The sequence below is a fragment of the Podarcis gaigeae genome (assembly GCF_964106915.1).
Source record: "Podarcis gaigeae genome assembly, chromosome: 12".
In the NCBI taxonomy this organism is placed as follows: Eukaryota; Metazoa; Chordata; class Lepidosauria; order Squamata; family Lacertidae; genus Podarcis; species Podarcis gaigeae.
Genome location: NC_139688.1, coordinates 28856722 through 28877406, shown reverse-complemented (window position 1 = coordinate 28877406; position 20685 = coordinate 28856722). Strand labels below are relative to the sequence as shown.

General features: G+C 43.3%; 1 protein-coding gene across 10 annotated transcripts in view; it reads right to left on the bottom strand.

Annotated features, from left to right (window-relative positions):
* DYNC1I1 (dynein cytoplasmic 1 intermediate chain 1) overlaps positions 1 to 20685 on the bottom strand; it is a 230124-nt gene that overhangs the window by 98248 nt on the left and 111191 nt on the right. For all 10 annotated transcript variants that reach the window (XM_083705284.1, XM_083705288.1, XM_083705290.1 and 7 more), the window contains 3 exons: positions 11398 to 11487; positions 1929 to 2091; positions 136 to 235 (listed from right to left, as the gene is read on the bottom strand). In XM_083705284.1, the coding sequence (XP_083561410.1) occupies positions 136 to 235; positions 1929 to 2091; positions 11398 to 11487 (353 nt within the window). The remainder of the gene's footprint in view (positions 1 to 135; positions 236 to 1928; positions 2092 to 11397; positions 11488 to 20685) is intronic.

Sequence of the window (20685 nt, the reverse complement as noted above, 5' to 3'; positions counted from 1 at the left end):
TTGTGGTATTGGGGAAAGTGGTTCAACAAACAAGTCTAAGAGCTTGGAACTAGTAGCACTGTTTCGTTTCGTTTTCAGACTCTGCCAAATTATGTATATCCAAAGTTGGTGTGCTTTTGTAAACACAAATCTTACCTGAAGGGACCAATCCATACAAGTGACAACCCGGTGCTTAGACCAGTGCTCATCGTAGAACTGACGGTTAAAGGAAAGGTTAGCTCCAGCTTGGACATCTCTGTATGGGTTTGAAAAAGAGTTACAGTTAAAGTTGTGGTTGGTTTACAATTCCAGCCTTGGCGTCAGCAGCTGGCATGCTAAGGCAGATGCTGAGGCTCCAGTGACCCAGTTTGTGCCCACCACAGATGACTCTTTCCCTGGGCTCTCAACACTTGGCAGCTGGTTCTGCAGGCCTCCATTTTGATTTTCCACAACGCCCTGGAAAACTCATAATGTCAGATCCTCCAGGGCATTGTGGGAAATTAAAATGGTGGATCAAACATAAGAAGGGACCCAACACAGGGCACTTTGCCCAGGTCTCACTTTGCACAATGCCAATTGTTTTAAAAGATTTCCAATAAATTATTTCCCCTACTATGTTTCGTTAGCTAGTTAGTGTCTTGGGACATCTTAAGACTGTGTCTTCTCTGCAGCCCACCCTGAAAACTATTTTGTCTGAAGTAAAAATGGAATGGCAAAAAATATTTCCTCTTTAACATAGTAACATAGTAAATTAACATTAACATAGTAAATCCCTGTGTCAGTGTATGCCTACTGTGTCAATGCTGTGCCTGACCAATACCTCATGTTGTCCCCAGTCAAATCCACATACATTATTCAAGGCGTATAATTGACCCACGTGGCAGAAGGCCTGAAGCGACACTGGACACTTCAAAGCACCTGCATAGTTGTCTCTTTTTTTAGTTTGTTGCACCTGACTTTAATTGTGAGTAAGAGTCAACCTAACAAGACATTCCATACTGTAGGCTTCATGAATGAAGCTTGAAAACATACCACCTCCAGCAGGTAGCAGAGGGCAGTAAAAATATTTCCCGCTGCCCCTCTGGAGACCCTCAATGTTGGTATTCCACTGCATATTTTGGAGCTAAACCCAGGGCTGTAGAAACCACCTCCAATGTGGAGCCAAGCCCACCTTAAAAGATTAATTTTTTTTTGTCTGTAACTAGAAGCTTCACATTAAGCCAACTATCCCTGGAAGAGGAACTTTAAGGGTGAACAGATGAATCATATTATACATGCTCTCACACATTATAGCAGCTATCTATTGTGCATACAATACTGCACTGCCACAACGTTTTCAACCATAAAACATCTTGGGTGCCTTGGCAGGAAGGTGGTTTATATAAATTTCATAAATACATGGATAAGAAACACAAGGGTTCGATATAGAAGAATGCATTTCACAGCTTAATCTAATTATCGGTCTTTAAAATGTATAAATTACTGGAGTTTGACACTCTGCCATGGAAATGGGCAATGTCAGGCCTAGAGTCCGAATGCAGCTCTTGATAGCTCTCCATATGACCTTCAAGACTCACCCCAGGCCATGCCCTCCCTTCAAAGGCCCTACTCTGAACCCTCCCTGACTGCTTTTGCCTGGCTGTAACCTATTCTTGAATTATAAGAATGCCTCTTGCCTGCCTAGGTGGATGGAAAGATGTGGATGCCCGTGTGAAGGAACCTCTGGCTTTTGCATGGCAGGACAATAGCATACTTTTGACACTGGCCACACCCACTTTCGTCTCTGGCCACACCCACTACTAGCATATGGTTCCCCCCAGGAAGTCTGCCCATGAGGGAATGTGTGTGCCTAGGACTGAAAAAGGCTCTTCCCTCCCACTCTAACACGAATAGTATCTATTTGTTTGTTTGCTTTTTATCATGTTGAAAATAATAAAATAAAGACTGACCCATCTTTCTCTTCCACATCTCTGCCACCATAGTCAAAGAAAATGTCAGAATCTTCAGCTAGCGCTCTCTCAATCACACGTATCGTCCGGTCAAAAAATATAAGGAACTCTTCTGAGTGGAGAATCTGCTGCTTTTCTTCCTCTGTCAGTTCCCTGGGAGGAGCTTACAAAAGCATATTGGCAGCATTAAGCCCACAAGGATTTAAATATCTCCAACTGAATTAAACAAAGTCTTCAGGAAAGAAAGGAAATATTCCTATGAAAGTCATAGCAACGTTGTTAGGGTCGAGTGGTTTGCTTCCTTCTAAAGAATCGCTTCTGAATCCTCTCTAAATGGACAGCTACGTAATCTTAGAATGCAGCCTCTATACAGAAGGTAGCCTATATCGTGCATATTTATTATTCCGGAAAAGAAAATACTTAGGATCCAAAATAAAATAAACCCCACGTTCAGATTTCAGGAAACGTTTTTGATGGATGTATGTTGCAAAACTGAACTTGGAAAAGCATTAAACGGCATTTCACAAAGAAATGCTCTTTTAACACAAAGACCATTTTCAACCGAAGCTTTTAAAAAACGTTCTCAGCCTATTAAAAGGCATGCTTTACTTCACTGTATTTAGGTTTCTTAACATGAAGACATGGGAGCCTTCTAGAGTAGGGTTCATTTGGTTTTTTGCATGTGTACTCTTTCTGTAACAAGTCACTGGCACAATAATAGCACATTAGTGGTGGCTTTATACTGGATCATACACACATCATACTGCTTTATCAGTTGTTCTGTGACGCTTTCCCCTGGGGGGCGGGGAGACATACTTGTGCTATAGTGCAACAAAAAGTGCAGAACATATGTGGTTTGGAAAGCTACAGAATTTAAGCAGGAAACTACAGGGCACAAACCTATTTCAAATGAAGCAGTGTGATTGCTCCAGAACCTCTGCAAGTACAAATGGTATTGAAAATCTGATTGCGAATATCATCTCCAGTAACACCATGAGCTCAGATAATCATAAACGCTCAATCAAAAGGGCATCTGGAGGGGCCCTTAGGCCAGGATCTTAAGGGCCAAAAACACATGCGGGAATGTAGCTCAGTGGTAGAGCAAGTCTTTTTCACGCAGAAGGTTGCAGGTTCAATCCTGGAACTCTCCAAGTGGAGCTGGGAGAGATCCCTATCTGGGACGCTATTTCTAGCAGATGTCATTGGAGAGGAAAAGATCCATGCCTACTTCACGAGAGCACACAACTTTCTTCTCTTATGCTCACCACTTCCTGAGATGATTGAACATGATGGGTTGTTTTCTGGTCCCTTATGTTTCCCTCTGCTGCAATAAAATAAAATGCCTTCTGTGTAGAAGTTTACAAGCCAATAAAATGAAATGAAAAGCAGCATACAGCAAGAAGGCAGCACTTTCCAAGATTTACCCAGATTATCGTTTTCTATGAACATCTGTGAGATGCATCTATTCCAAAAAGGTAGAGTGGAGTTCTTGGGGAAACCCCATAACGATGGAACCTTATTCCCACTGGGAACCTTCTAGGCCCAATTTTCTGGCAGTGTTAAAAGACCTTTCAATTTAAGCACACAAGAAAATAGCAGGTAACCATACTGGTCCATACTGGGAGGGGTGTGTGCAAAAGTTAACAGTAGGGTAATAGGTTTAAATGGCTTTATTAGAGCCAACTAAAACATCACAAAGTAATGAGAAATCTTCCTCAGATTTCTCTGAGTTCCTCAGAACTCAGAATGGATGTTAAAATGGGGGTAGATAAAAAAATGTTCCTAGGCATGGTGGAAAAATTCCAGTCTTCAGCTTGTAAGAGGAAGTAGAGGAGATTTTATTAGATGACAAAGGTTCTGTAGAACTGAGATGGCATCTTCATCTTACAAAAAAACTGCCCAAGACTTTTCTTTACCAGGTTCAGGAACATCATTTTGGTTTAAACAAAAAAAATTCCTTCCAGTAGGACCTTAAAGACCAACTAAGTCAGTTCTTGGTATGAGCTTTCATGTGCATGCACACTTCTTCAGATACACACTGTGTATCTGAAGAAGTGTGCATGCACACGAAAGCTCATATCAAGAACTGACTTAGTTGGTCTTTAAGGTGCTACTGGAAGGACTTTTTTTTGTTTTGACTATGGCAGACCAACACGGCTACCTATCTGTATCATTTTGGTTTGTTGTTGCTCTTATTTTTACTATGTATTTTGTGGTTTTTATATTGTAATTTTATGTTATGAATCGCCTTGAGATCTGAGGATGAAGGGTGGTAGACAAATTTAAGTCAGGGATGGCGAACCTCAGCCCTGAAGACCAAACGTAGCCCTCTAGGTCTCTCTGTCCAACCCTCAGGACTCATCCTAGGCCACACCACCTCTCTATAGGCCTTGACTGGCCCTCCTGGAAGGCGCTCCCCAAAGGCCCTGAATTGTGATCAAACTTCTTGCTTGCCTGCATGGAATATATCCTACTATACAAAGTGAATTGCTCATACAGCCATTGCTCCACTCGGTTTTTGCGCTTTTGGCCCTACCCACCACTGATATAGGACTCACAGAGAATGTGGCCCTCAAGCTGAAAAAGGTTCCCCACTTGAAAAAGTTTCCCCAACCCTGTACAATGTCAAACCATGGCTTAGTATGAATACACAGGGACCAAGAGAAGAGATCACAGCCATTTCGGTTCTCCTTTTCTCCTCCTTCTACTGTGTTGTATGACCAATGGTCAGAAGTGAAGGGAGAGCCACATAGGTTCCTGATGCTCGTTCAGGTGACCCTACTGCTAGGGATGGAATGACCTGCCAGTTCTGGTTCTCTTTTTCCCTCATTTTTCCAAACTTAAATTCAGTTCTTTTAAAAAAAGGAATCCTCATGAAAATTCACCAGCATTTTAGTGCTAATTTCTCCTAACAAATACGTTTTATATATAATTTTGACTAAAGTACAAAAGTAACTTTCCCTGATATGGTGTGGTTTTATATGTTACTTCCACTAATATCTTCATTTTTAAGCACCCTCTCCCTTAATATATGCATTTATGCAAACAATGCTTGGTTGGAGAACTGCATCACAAAATTCAGACAAGTGTGAATTTTGAAGGCTGGCTAAGTTTCAATTTGTGTATTATTTCAGGAAGTGCAAATTTGATAGATCTGGTTTTAAATGCAGACTGGGTAAAATACCTCCTCTATCCCTATCTACAGTAGATGTTATCTTGTGGTTATTTTGGATTCTTATGTTTACTCAGAAGAAGTTCTATTGTGTTTAATGGTGCTTACTCCTGAGTATATGAGAACAAGATTGCAGCCTTAGCCTAGCTTTGGGGTGGGAGGTAGAAAAAAGTTTGCAATTCTTCACCCATTTTTAAAATATAAGCAGAGGCTGTAACAGAAGCATAAAATATGATGGGTTAAAATCCAGGTCCTATTTAAGACTTTGGCAAAACAGCCTTTTATTTCACTGGAGCAATGACTGCATGCAATATGTAGCCAAAAACCACAGGGAACTATCTGCTATACATAAACACAAAAACATAATTGTTTTAGACAGTGTAGCAAAAAGTAAATGAGAAAGAAAGCCAGAAGACCCATTTATTACATTGCTCTAAAAAAGAGAGAACAAGATAGCACTATGCCAACCCAGAATTTACATGATATTTGAAAATATCAGATTGTAGTTAGTCTAGGTGTTATAAATGTATCTAACACACATAATTATATAAAACAAAAAGAAGGGTAAAGCTGCATTGTCTTGGAGTCTAAGAACCGAGTGTAGTTTTTTGTACACTTGTTGAGACTTTGCTACCATTCTTCTTTATTAATTTAGAAGAGTTCTAACCGACAGCAATTTGAAAGTGGGCTACAACTAAAACAGTTTCAAAATTCACAGTGCAATTATTCTTTTTTAAAGGCAGGATAAATCACAATTAGCCAACTTAAAAAACATGAATGCTGGCATTAGATCCCACTGAAAGCCTGGGTGATTAACCAGGTCTTGGACTGCTGTCTCATGGTGCTGCCATGTCACAGAGAAAAAGAGAGATTAAAGTTTGGATGGCGCCACTGAGAAGGCTCCCGCCTGCCATGTTGCCAAAGATGCCACAGCCAAACCAACTCTGCTGGTAGATCTCAACAAAAGGGCAGATCTATATGAGAGAAGGCATTCCTTGAGGTATCCAGGCCCAAGTTGTATATGGCTTTGTCAGTCAGTGCAAGTACCTTGAACCAGGCTCGGTAGCAGATAGCCAGTGTAGTTATTTCCAGATTGGTGATATATGTTTGCAGTAAAGGTAAAGATAAAGGGACCCCTGACTGTTAGGTCCAGTCGTGGACGACTCTGGGGTTGCGGCGCTCATCTCGCTTTATTGGCCGAGGGAGCCGGCGTACAGCTTCCGGGTCATGTGGCCAGCAGGACTAAGCCGCTTCTGGCGAATCAGAGCAGCGCACGGAAATGCCGTTTACCTTCCCGCCGGAGTGGTACCTATTTATCTACTTGCACTTTGACTGCTAGGTTGACAGGAGCAGGGACCAAGCAACGGGAGCTCACCCCGTTGTACGGATTTGAATCGCCGACCTTCTGATTGGCAAGTAGGTCACCCTCAAAGAAACAGGTCTGGCACACTCTGCACTGGCTGCAGCTTCCTGAACAGCCTCAGGGGCAGCCCCATGCAGAATGCATTACAATGGTCCAGTCTAGAGGTTACCATGAACCAGCAGGGCAAGGCTCTCCCTGTCCAGGAACCATGGTGGTCATGAAGTCCCAGGCTGGTGCAGTCAAGGTAGCCTCGGTGTGAATGTTGAAGCCTCCCAGAATGATTGTGCTAGGATCCTCCAACATCACGCCTGAGACTGCCTCTGCCACCTCGTGTAAGGGTGCCCCTGGGCAGCAGGTTGGGTGGTATACCAGCAAGCAGCACCTGTCTTTCTGGTCCAGTGTTGGGTACAATTCCTCAAGTCTTGCACTGGAGCAAAAAGGTAAAGGAGATAGGATTCCTAGGGGTAATGGTGACTCCAAACTTCCAGGTTGGACTGATCCTGCATCAAATACCCAGCTGAGCAGAGCTGAGTCAGATCAACTTCACCCACCTTGTACAGCCGCCAGGTTTTGATACTAAATGCTGAGTCAGGACCCTCATCCACAATCAACCGGACGTGTTCAAGCAGATCAACCAGAAATATTAATAGTCCTGCTCACTTTGCTAAAATTAAATGTAGATTGAGGATTCAACAGTTTTAGGGATTTATTAGAGCAACTGTGTTGGCAGGATGGGCTAGCGAGTTACATAGTGTTACTAATTAGTATTTTGTTTTCTAGGAAAAAAACAATGTGCTCTTTTTAAAAGTTGCACATATACATAGCATTTTTATTCACATTGCTTCTTAAAATGAGATGTTGGTGTGACTTGAACGATCCGAGGTTCTTTTAAGTAAAAAGGAAAAAGAAAGGAAAGTTCAGCTCCCTGAGCTATAACCAGTTTTTAGCCCAGAGCAAATTTTTATGGCTGGGTTATAAAATCCTTCAAAAACAAGATTCATAATGGAAGTGCTGACACAGGCTTCAACTGCTATACAGAAGTGTGAATGGCGCCGCTATAATATCTATTAAGGATTCTTTAAAAGTTGGGGGGGGGGGAATAGTGTCTCTTGCTTTGCATAAAAAAGAAAAGAAACCAGAGGACTTTATGCCAACATAAACATGCATTTAACCCATTATATACTAATTTGCAGGAAAGCCCTTAATTCTGAATAAGCATTGAAAACCCAGTACCAACAGGAAATGTTAGTCTAAATTCCTGTTTTGCCTCTAACATGTTTTTAATCACTTCCATGAAGCACGCATGAGGGTTACAAAGTCAGAAAAGGAAGGGATTGTATGAGGGAAGCAAATGTGATTATGCGATAAAAACGAGAACGGAGAAAAATGCAAACCTTCGTAAGGAAGACTCCTGGTATTGGTATTTTCCCTTAGTTATTTCACATGCTCAGGCTGCTGTCCTATTCACAGTTGCCTGGGGGTTAAGCTCCCTTCAACTCTTTGGAACTGACTTCAGAGTTAATGTGAGCAGGGGGGGGGAAGTTGGTTGCTTCTGAAATGGTGTGGCTTGGGCTATGTAGCAATTCCAATAGTTCCAGAGCTAAAGCTGCTTAGTCTTGAAGGAAAGGCACTCTGCACATGCTCAGAGAAACACAGGAAGCTGCCTTACACTTATGCCAGACCACTGGTGCATCAAGATCAGCGTGTACAATGATTGGCAGCAGCTTCCCTGGGTTTCAGACAAAAGCCTTCCCCAGACCTACCTGGAGACGCCGGCGAATGAATCTGGGACTTTTTGCATGCAAAGAAAATGCTCTGTCACTGAGCTACAACCCATCTATCTTTTTTTTATGGTTGCTGCTTCATATGAAATGAGCTCAGGCCTTCATAACAGAAGCCACAAATGGTTCTATTTTAATTTGCAATCAATTCATTAGGAGCGCTGCAATTAGTGGACATTTGGCGTTTCACCTGTCTCCTCAGAATGACAAAAGTGCCTTTTAAGTGTTTATGCTGTCAGTTTCAATTCATTCTCCCTCCCTCCTCCTCCTATGATATTAACACTCTCGCAAAGTGCCGTCATATCTGAGTCAACAACCGTGCTTCCTTCAGAATTCTGTGGTTTGAGTTCCTCAAAAACGGTTACTATCGAAAGCCCGAAAAAACCACCCTATCCAGCTACCCTTTGCCTCAGACCTGGCTTGACTAGACAAGAAGAGGAGCCAGGGGCAACATGAAGCACTTTTCCTAGACTAAACTATAACAAAGAAGGAGTTGATGTTAGTTATGGCTCTCCTTCAAATTCAACAACAAAAGTATACAAAGGGCGCGCTTGCAAGCATGCGAGAAAAAGCCCACTAAAATAAATATATATCTTTCAGGAGTCTATTTAGTTTGGCTTTTAAAAGTATTCGCGCATAATCCACAATGTCGCCTTCCAGAGATATCCAAATTAGGGCTGCTTTTATGTGGCAACAGGAGGAAACATGACACAGATCTCAACCAAAATTGAACAGTGTATATACCGTATTTAACGGCATTGTTCTTGCTGCTTCCTAAGCCTGCTTGGGGACGCGGGTGGCGCTGTGGGTAAAAGCCTCAGCGCCTAGGGCTTGCCGATCGAAAGGTCGGCGGTTCGAATCCCCGCGGCGGGGTGCGCTCCCGTTGCTCGGTCCCAGCGCCTGCCAACCTAGCAGTTCGAAAGCACCCCCGGGTGCAAGTAGATAAATAGGGACCGCTTTCTAGCGGGAAGGTAAACGGCGTTTCCGTGTGCAGCTCTGGCTCGCCAGAGCAGCGATGTCACGCTGGCCACGTGACCCGGAAGTGTCTCCGGACAGCGCTGGCCCCTGGCCTCTTAAGTGAGATGGGCGCACAACCCCAGAGTCTGTCAAGACTGGCCCGTACGGGCAGGGGTACCTTTACCTTTACCTTTAAGCCTGCTTGCTTAGCCTGCTGGTAACAAAGGCATGTGCCAAAGTGGGGAAAATTTGTTAAATGTCAGTTTAGATGGATGGATTTCACTAGTGCCCCTCCACCCTAGTCACTAGTGTTGAAGGCTAAAGTAGGGAATGCAGGAAACTGCCTGATATCTGTTCAATTTGTCCCTCTGGCCTAGTATAGTTTCCAGTCTCTCAATGGCTCTCTGCAGTATCAGGTGGGGGTCTTTCACATCACCTGTCACCTTAAAAAAAAACAACAACCTTTGGAAATGTCAGGACTTGGACCTGGAAGCTTTTTATGGCAGCGAGATGAAGAGGAAAGGTCTTCTGAACCATTCATAAAAGGTAAAGGGACCCCTGATCATTAGGTCCAGTCATGGCCGACTCTGGGGTTGTGGCGCTCATCTCGCTTTATTGGCCGAGGGAGCCGGCGTACAGCTTCTGGGTCATGTGGCCAGCATGACTAAGCCGCTTCTGGCAAACCAGAACAGCACACTGAAATTACCTTCCCGCGGGAGCGATACCTATTTATCTACTTGCACTTTGATGTGCTTTCGAACTGCTAGGTTGGCAGGAGCAGGGACCCCATCGTGGGGATTCGAACTGCCAACCTTCTGATCGGCAAGTCTTAGGCTCTGTGGTTTAACCCACATAGTTGTGTAGAAATGGAAGTCATAGGTGTTAACTGGCACCAATTGCATTTAGTGAATCAGGCCCATGGCTCAATGGTGGAACATCTGCTATGCCTGCAGAAGCTTCCAGGTTCAATCCCTGGCATCTCTGCATATGCCTGGGTGCCTGAAACCCTAGAGAGAAACTGCAAGTCACTTTAAATGATACTGAGCTAGATGGACCGATGGTCAGTACACAGCCGCTTCCTGTGATCCATCAACTGTCAAAGGCGCAGGAGTCCTGCCTTCTTTGGAACATAAGAGCATAAGAAAAGCCTGCTGGATCAGGCCCATGGGCCATCTTATCCAGCAGCTTGCTCTCACAGTGGTCAATGAGATGCCCTTTGCATCTAGCCACTTTCTATACACAAAACATGCACGCCACTAAACTACAGACCATCCCCAGTCTCCAATGCACCCTGAGCCCTGTTCACTCATTCTTTCCACCTACCCACATGTAATTACCCTTGTGCGAGGGGGAGGGGAGGGGGGTGAGTCCATTGGGATATCCCCCTGCCACAGTTTCCCCATTCCTGAAGCTCACCCCTCCCCCTCTCAAATAGGCATCCATAAGATTTAGAACCATGAACTTCCAGGGTTCTTAATTACGTGGAGAGCCTATTCAAGGAGGGTAGGCTCTTTTTGTAGCTATTCAGCCCCCAACATATACATGGGGGGAAACAACTGGATGACACAGGGGGGATGCCTCCTTAGCTGACCTCCCTATGTCTAAGTCACCGCCACTGGGGAACCCTTGAGAGTCAGTCCTACTGAACTCAGTAGAACAATGTCTGTATTGATTACATCTATATCCTGTCTTTACTCCAAAGAGCTGATGCTAGTCTACATGGTACTCTCCCCCCCCCCCCATTTTACCCTCCCAAGAACCCTGTGAGAAAGGCTAGGTTGAGGGACAATGACTGGTCTAAGATCACTCAGTGAGCTTCATGGCTGAAAGGGGATTCGAACCTGACTCTTCTCCATCCTAATCTGACACTAACCGCTACTCTGCAAAGGGTTTCTTGACTTCTGTCCAAGTAAAAATGCGTCAAGACTGCGTTCCTCTAACCGTTCTTTGGCTGCAACCCTAAACATGTGTACTAGGAAAGAAGTCTAGCTGAACTCAAAATATTTAGGGCTGGACTGTACATCTATTCTTAGACATAAGGGCCCTAAAGGTCTGCAGAGGTCACAAGCAATGCAATACCAATGTTAAAAGCAAATCCTAGAAAACAGTAATTTTCACTTCAGCTGTTGGAATGTATTAGCACACTGCGCATGGCAGTCTTTGGTAGATGCTTCAATAATGTCCAAATCTACATACCTTCCTTCACGTCTTGCTTCTTTTCTTGAGTTTCTATCTCAGAGTCATTCTGTGCTTTTGGTTCAACCAATTCTTCATCATCTTCATCCTCTAAAGGGAAAGAGAAAAGTAAGGAGGAGAAATTGTGAAAAAAATAAGAATTCCAGGATATGCCAAGATTTTCTTCAATGCCACTTTTGTGCAATAGACAAAAGGACAAGCAACAGCAAAAGTGTAGCATTATTTGATTCTGCAGAAAATGTAGATACAGTGGTACCTCGGGTTAAGTACTTAATTCATTCTGGAGGTCCGTTCTTAACCTGAAACTGTTCTTAACCTGAAGCACCACTTTAGCTAATGGGGCCTCCTGCTGCCGCCGGGCCGCTGGAGCATGATTTCTGTTCTCATCCTGAAGCAAAGTTCTTAACCTGAAGCACTATTTCTGTGTTAGCGGAGTCTGTAACCTGAAGTGTATGTAACCCGAGGTACCACTGTAGTGCTTTTATTCACAACTCTTTGACTACAAGTATTACTTGTTCAAATTTCCTTTATCTGTTTTTTCCCTACTTTTTATCTTGAATAGGGACTTCTCAGTGGTGTTTCCTACCGTATGAAATTCCTTTTTAACAGAGAAATGGCTCCCTCCTTTGGTTCGTGCTTTTAAGAATGTTTTAAAAACTCATTTTGGCTTTTAATTGAAAGCTTTTCTTACATAAGCTGTTGCTGGGGTTTCTGTTGGTGTTTTCCTAAATTTTATTAGCCGGCTGTCCTATTGAGATTCGGATTGTATGTTTTAAGCTTGCTGTTTTTAATGGAATTGTTTGTTAGCTATACTTTTAAATATGCATTAAAACAGAACTTGTTTTTAAATAGATTTTATGAGGAATGGGGATGGGAAAGGCTTAGTGAAACCATGCAAAAGTGCTGTCACCTAGCCCTACTCAGTAATAGCAGTGGCTGGCAGGGGGGAGTTGCATTGTTTTACCAGGCTTCCTAACATGGAGGTCAGTGTCAATAACCAAAAGCAGGGGAGGCGGCAGGAAGGTCAGTGCAGTGCAAGTGCAGTGGCAGGAGCATATGATTGGCTCTGCTGCTGCACCCACACTGTGCCAACCTCCCTGCTGCCTCCCTCTCCTCCTCTTGCTTACCAGCAGCACCTTCACACTGGAAAGTAATGTAAGCAATGGAACCCTTCCATACTCGGTAAAAACCACACCTCTAAATCAGGTGAGACTACAATCAGTTCACTTGCACTGCAAACTCGAAAACAGCTGCAAACCAGCCCTGGGGGCTGGGGAATGGGGCTACAACAGGGAAGACCAAGAAATGCAATGGTTTGGGCAGGATGATGGAATTCTCATGAGTGAGCCAACTCTAAAGGAAAAAGAGTCCTATGAAAAACTCTGGAGTGTCTTATACAATTACCTGTTCATGCCCAGTTGAGTCTCTGGAGTCACACTGCTCCAACAACAGCCCACCAGGCCACATCACAGCAAATTATTTTTGAAGCTCTGCAAAGTTAGAAAATCCGTTTGTGATGTGTGCTGGCATGGTGGTCTGCTGTTCAAAGAAAATAACACTAAGGCCGCAATCCTACTTACTTAAGGAGTAAACTCCCGTGAACTATGCATGATCTGATTTGGAGTGGACGTGCATTGGGTTAGTTCATTAATTCTGTGTGAGAGCTCTTGGGTGCTTCTAAGCTTTCTGGAGGTAAGTGTGGTCCTTGCATTTGTTCGGTTATTTGCCCACCAAAGTCCAGAAAAATAGCTTGCAAATATGCTGAAGCAGAAGTATGAGAGACGTTGGCTGCCATAAATCTGCAAGATATTCTTGAGCTAGTCACCTGTTCCATTCTGTTCCCTGCAGCAACTTTCCATCTCGGATGACTTAAGCTTGACTTTTTCTCCCCAGAGGCATCTTTGCAGCCAGCAAAGCAGAGCGGCAGGGGGAGAAAAAGGCATACACGTTTCAGCTTCGCAGCTACCCTACTAATGGAACACCTGTTATTTAAACACCTCATTTCCAATTCAATTCTCACCAGATTAATTTGTCTTTTGACCTACAAGGAAGGGTTAAATAGAATCCTGACCCCCAGGTCAGATGCCACTGGCAAGCAAACAGGCATGGCACAGTTCTGAAAAGTCATCACCACTCGATTTGGAGAACGCGGCAGCCATGAGATGCATTTGGGAGCTTTAAGAACAGTTCAGCATTAATACGAATTTAATGAGCGCTGAAAATTGACACATGTCAGCTACCACTAACAGATGTTTCACTGGCCTTTCTTGACCTATGCAAATCTCTCCACTCCTGCTTATCCTTCTCCCAAACCCCACTCATGGAGTCTTCCTTTTCCTGTCATTTGTGTCGCGGTGGTGTTTGCCTTAAGCTACAAAGGGCCTGAACATCCAGGTCAATGTACAGCTCCATGAGGGTGATGAAAAGGACCCAAAATGAGAAAAAGCCACAGAAATCAAACTGACCAGCTAGAAGCACCCATAGGGCACAGTTCGGGAGGGGAGAAGGATTGCTTTCCATGTGGGAGGTGCCAGGTTCAAAACAATGCCCTGACGTGCCCAGTTCAAAACAATCACAAATAGAAAGTCTACTACAGGCGTAGGCAAACTCAGCCTTCCAGATGTTTTGAGACTACAATTCCCATCATCCCTGACCACTGGTCCTGTTAGCTAGGGATGATGGGAGTTGTAGTCCCAAAACATCTGGAGGGCCGAGTTTGCCTATGCCTGGTCTACTGGGTGGGTGGACGCTGAGAACTTGAAAATTCTCTGCCTGTCTAAGTAGAGAGAGTACTGGTGCAGATGGACCAAAACTCTGATTCTACAGTCAGCAACATCAGATGTTCATATATAACTCAGCGCCTTCTTGAGCTCTGATTCGCACAGTGCACATGCATGCATGGCAGTAGTGTAGATAGTAGCTATAAAAGTAGGAAATTCACGCAAGCAGTGAATGCATAGGTTAGCACTCAGCTGCAGGTCTCAACCATGTGACCCCAGTTAACACAAGAATCAGGCCTGACTTTTCACACATATCCAGAACATGTGTGTATGGAAGGGAAGGCCATGGAAGGCCTTTGTCCTCACCATATTCACATCCGTTGGCCTACCAAGCTGTGGCAACATCGTATGATAATATACTGTACTTCCTGTCAAATAGATTAAAGTAGTTTGCATACTGAAAATGAAGATATTGCTATTAATAACAATATTAATAATAATATTGGTACTGTAATTTAAATAATAATAATAACTTTTATTTATATCCCACCCTCCTTGGCCAAAGTCAGGCTCAGGGCGGCTAACATCAGATACATAACATTAGCATAAAATCAAACAATAATTAAATTACCTCCTAAAAAAAGTATGTGAAAGTTTTCAGTGTGCAAGTTACTTTCCTTTCCTCTCCTTTATCTGACAGAAAGTCTTCTGGTTCATTAGAACTTATTTCCAAGCAGGTTTGCAAGAGGAAAGTCTGAGTTGATTTTGATGTATAGTTTGTACACAATCTGTTGGGGGGGGGGGATTCCAAAGTCATTTCCATCTACTTGCTTGGCAATCATTTATCTAATGTGATTGGCCTTTTCAAGTTAGCAAACTTGTGACCATTGTTCTAATTTGTTGAAGGTCTGAAATGCATATATTTTTCATGGCACGTGAACCATTTCTCTCCCTGCTGTGATTTTCCATGGGGATTGGATCTCATAAGTGAAGCATATTTGTGTGCATTGGTAATAGACCTTCTTTTATAACTTGATTTTGAGTCATTACCAAGAGTCTCCCATATCTGCATATACTATCCATCAGTTGGCTTTAAGTAATCCTTAATATGTTTCTGTTCAAAATGGGGAGGGTCCCTGGTGGCCAGAACAATGCTCCTATTTAAACTACGTGCTAGAGATTCTTCTAAGAGACCTGTCTGCCTTTCACTTCAAAGGGATGGATTTATAACCAGGTTTTCATCTCTAAAAGAAGAAACCAACTTCCTATACTGCTTTCTAAATTGCAACCAAGCTTTAGAAGTTGCAGCTTATTCCAGTGCAATCTATTGCAGTATGTTGGGAGATACCCACAAAGATTTCTAGATGGTCATCTGCCATGGATACTTTAGATTCCTGCATTGCAGAGGGCTGGATTAGATGACTCTCGGGATCCCTTCCAACTCCACAAATCTACGATTCTGTGATTCTGTAACCCTATAACTGCTCCTATTATTCCACACACATTTCATAGAACTCAGACAAGTCAACAAACAATAGGCCTGTCAGGATAAGCATGGACCAATGGTACCAAATAGTATGGGAAACAGCCTTACTAGAAAAATTAACCAATAAACTGAAACTGACACAGGGACAAATAGAAGAAGACGCCTTCACCCCGGTATGGCTCCCCTTTACCACACACACAGCCCAACAAGACAACGACAAAAATCCACCAACAGCATACAAATCAATATGGCTAACCTGGTCCAAAACAACCACCCACCCCACTCACACTCACACATGAAAACAAAGACCACCACAGCCAACCACAAATGAACAACCACACCCTAGCCCAACCCCAACCTCTCTCACCACCAAAGGAACACAAGTGAACAGAAGAGAACCTGCACAAGCAACGCTGACACCAAACCCTACATATAGTAAGCAAAATAGAAACAATCTTTAATAAAATAAAAACAAACAATGGGCCTTCTAAGCTCTTTGTTCCAGAAACCCACGATGGCTCCTTAGTCCTAAGCCATGGTTTGTTTTCATATTACATGCAAACCTGGCCAAATTAGGCTTGGTGCTGATCATGGGTGTTTTAATGACACTTTATTATCATATGGAAGTGGCTAATATGGGTCCTTACCTAGATGGGGCAAGGTCAGGGCTGCACAAGCACACCAGTCAAGTCAACCCAGTGCTCCTGCCAGCCCCATCCAGGTAAGTGGCAGTGATTCCAGTGTCAGGAGGGAGGCTCCACAGCACCAACTCACCATACCAGCTGCTCTTACTACCATATAAAGTGTGAACAAAAGACATGGATGTAGCATGCACATGTATGCAAGCTACCAATCAATCAAGTTTCTTCAAGGAAAATGCATAGGTTCTCAGTTACATGTGTCTGACGTTCAGCTTCCTGTTTCAACAACAGAATGACACCAGTGGCTTCCCATAAGGCATAAAATGTAGGGCTGCCTTAATCCACTTACTATATCTGAATTTTAACTGTGTCCCCACCAGCCTAACATTTGAGATAAGTATCACTTCAGCACTAAAATGCCCTCTTCCAATTCAGTTACACTACAGGAGAAAAATGAGAACATAAAGGGGAAAGAACATTAATTATCAAAATTACATCCCTCTTATAAATTCCTTGAAAACAGTTTTCATGCTTCTTCTGGTTGTATGCACACCATGAGCTACACTTATTTCCCCCTCCCCAACCCCACCGTTAAAAATAAAAAAAGTATTTTCATTGGGACATGTGGTTTTAGTTTTTATGTAGTTGCGCTCTCGTTGTTCAACCAGTTTACTAAGTGGTTAAATATTCGTCTAAGATTTATGTAAAGCAGACCCCCCTCATTGCTGATATATGCACTACCAGCTCAACAGCTATGGCATCTGTTGCTCCCTGGAGTTCGAGATTTACACCTCCTTGGATTTGCACCTCTGAGGCTAGTTAAGAGATCATAACTCCTGTGTATGGTTTTATGTATCAAGAGCCATGCTGAATTAGACTGACAGCACCATCTTTCAATCGGTATAATTACAAATGATCCCCCTCCCTTATTAATAACACACCTTTAAAACAATGGTATGTTAGTAAATCGAAACAAACTATGGATCTTGCGCTGTGAATTAGGGCTGTGTTTGGTGGGTTAGGAGGGCAAAAGTAGAGTTGGCTACATGCTCCAAGACCAAGAAGCTGTGGAAAGTTAGCAGAGAGTGGCTTTTGCAAAGGCTAGAAGTGGGAAGGGAGAAAATGGGTGCTCCTTAGCTTCCACAAAAGCAAGTGTCTTTTGGAGGTTTTCATTTATTCATTATTACAATTATATCCAACGTTTCCTCCATAAAGCTCAAAGTGGCATATTCAGTTCTCCCCCCCCCATCCCATTTTATCCTCACAACAATCCTGTGAATTAGGTTATGCCAGGAGAGTGTGACTGGCTTAAGGTCACCTGCTGAGCTTCATGGCTGAATGGGAATTTGAACCCTGGTCTCCCAGGTCCTGATTTAACAGCCTAACCAGTACACTTCACTGGGTCTCCATCTTCAAGATAAATACAGGCCTCATAGAAGCCTCCAGCTTGGTGCAGCCTGGAATCTCAATTTGGGCCCCAATTTAACCCATCTGGTGGCCAACACACCCATTCTAAAGACCATCATCATCTTGCTTGACCTGAGACACGGTGCTATTTATTATATTTTTATCTGCACAAAATTCAGGCTGGCACATATACGATGCCCCTCTATGTTACCCTCAGTGATATAATGGGACATTTAAAAAACAGACCCCACAGTTCCCATAATGCTCTTGGAGCAGTGCTATCTCAGGTGTGCTCTGTGGGAAATTCAGGAAACAGTTGAGAATATATATGGCTGGATCTAGACTAACAGTGCAGTTCTAATAATGACTTCTCAGTAGTAAATCCCACTGAATTCAGTGGGGCTTACTTTTAGTAAGGAGAGGTAGGATTGCAGTTGTAGACATGATTAGGGTAGATCCATTGAACTCAGTGGGACTTATCATGATTAACTGAAGTTCCAAGGATTTCCATGGATTTATTCTAAGTAAAACTAAGTCTCGATGCGATCCAGAGCTTCAAGCAGAGAGATAGCTATTCTTATGCACACCTTACCCTAGTATATGCATTTTTGCACACATTGAAGGGTGGCTGTGTTTCGTTTCACATATTGTTTTGGAAAGTGCAAATAAGGTAAGTTTGCCTTTCAATGTGAACTGAAACCACTTTCTTCCCCAACCCTATCTGGCACCACCCCAAAGCCTGTAAAAAACACACCAAGTACTTCAGAATGAAGTTGCAAGGTGGAACATATTTATGCAAAAACAAAACAAACAAACCCCCAAACCATGTTTACATATAGTTCATAAATTTCCACAATTTCCTCTGAGTGCAGAATTTGTTTCCCCAATGCAATATTTGGGATCTCTGGATGCAGAATGCAAAACAAGCCAGTCTATTTGCAAACAGTTTACTGAAACATTTGCCATGTGTTGCCTTGTTAAGTCTCTCACAAAGTTAAATTTGCTAAACATTACTGTACTCTCTAAAGGTTACCGTATGTGCTATTTCTGGCTTGTGGATTCTCAGGCCTCCTGGTGTAGTATTTCTCATTTCCATCTCTTGGTTTTTTAGCTTCACCACTGAGCGCTGATTTTGTGTTTGCAAGTCAGCGTTGTTTTCATTGCACTCAGCCACTGCCCTAGAAAGGCAGGTCTTATTTTTCCATTTTGTGACAAATGATGGAGTATCGCAGCCAAATGGCAAAGGGAAATGCCTCTGAACGTTTTGTTTATGCTTTTTTCTTCTGGCATCTCATGATGCCCTGGGGCTGGCAAAGCCATCTTCACGGCCTCCCTGGCTACAAGTTGTTGTACTGGTCCAACTATTCCGTTTGGGATAATGCTGCAATATAATTATTTTCCTACTAATTAAACATGGAGGGCAGTCTGTATTTGTTATGGAAGGAATCTGTCTAATCCCAGAAACAAATTTTCCTTGACCCAAGTGAATTTTGCTTGGTTGCAGCAAGAGTCTCCACGTTCAGCATCCTTTGGCTATCGCCAGTCTAGACCATCCATATACCTTTCTTCTAGAAATGTTTTTAAAGTGTTCATTAAATCCCTGAGCTGAAAATGCAAATAAACCTATGAAAGCTGATCAGGCACAGATTGTCTTTATAAAGAAACTCAGATAAACCAGATTGCTTGACCAAAAAAACAGGAAGCTTTCCAGAAACAGGAAGCCCTCCTATATCTCCACCTGCTCAGGAGCCACCAGCCTAGAAAGTTCTTTTTAATGGGGCTGCAGCTATGCATATCAGAGCATCAGAAGGTTGTCAGCATCCTGTCCCTTCATTAGGGGTCCATGGTTATTTATTATTCATATTATTTCACATCATTTATGTCACTTGATTGTAATAAAACCTCAAGGTTATGCACTTCACATTCCTTACACAGCATTCACTGAGACTTGGGTACTGGTGAGGCACTAGGGATGAGCAACATGCCATTTCAATAATGCTGAATATGTGTTGCCATGAAACCACATCAGGACCAAGCGCTGCAGAGTCTCCAGCCTTGCGCTAATCGCCCCCACATGCTTATAGGAACAAGGGATCCAGAATATTTGTCCATCTAGTTCAGAATTGTCTATACAGCACTGACTGGCAGCAGCTCTCCGTGATTTCAGGCAAGACAGTCTCTCCCAGCCCGACCTAGAGATGCCAGGGATTGAATCTGGGACCTTCTGCATGCAAAGCAGATGTACTACCACTGAACGACAGCCCTGCGTGCCTGAACTTACACAAACCTGAGAATTCTCACATCATTGTGCTCTTGACCTCAGACCTTGTACTCCAAGATGTAGCATTTTCTCAAACTCTTACCAGATGTATTTGACGACCAATCAGCTCAGTGCCCACGTGCCTTTCGTTGCAATGCCAATCAGTACATGCCAATTGGCGGAACACAAAGATGGAGGACTGTTGTCAGGCCAAATGCTTCCTAGACCCAGCTGGATGGTTTTCAACGGCCCTAGTTTTAAACCCAAGGTAAGAGGTGCCAAAACTCATCAGCTTCAGGATCATACAATATTTTGTCATGTTTCCAACTCCACCAATCACCATGCCATTCGTTCATTAGTCATTGTAGCTGTCGTCACACAATCAACACAGGGGACAATACAAATAGAGAATATAGGAAACCTGGCTATTTATTTATCAGGAGATCTCTGCTTTGATCCCTATCCGCACTGAGTCGTGTTCGCCCTTGCTTTTCCAGACAACTTGGGACACACAGCTTGGCGACTGAAGCTTTTCCCCACTTAAAGAATCAGTTGTGCAAACTGATGCTTCTTAGGGCAGCAGACTTTTAGAGCCGGGAATGCTGATGGGGATGCTTTTGGGCATGTGTGTGGTGCCCTTCCCAGAGCTCTCACAGTCATCTGAGTCAAAGGGTAGAAGCTTCCAGGGCAGAGGGCACGGCTTCAAGCTCTCTTGCACCTCACAGTTTAGACTAAGCATCCGACAGGCCCTGAGCTTGTATGACTGCTTTGTAG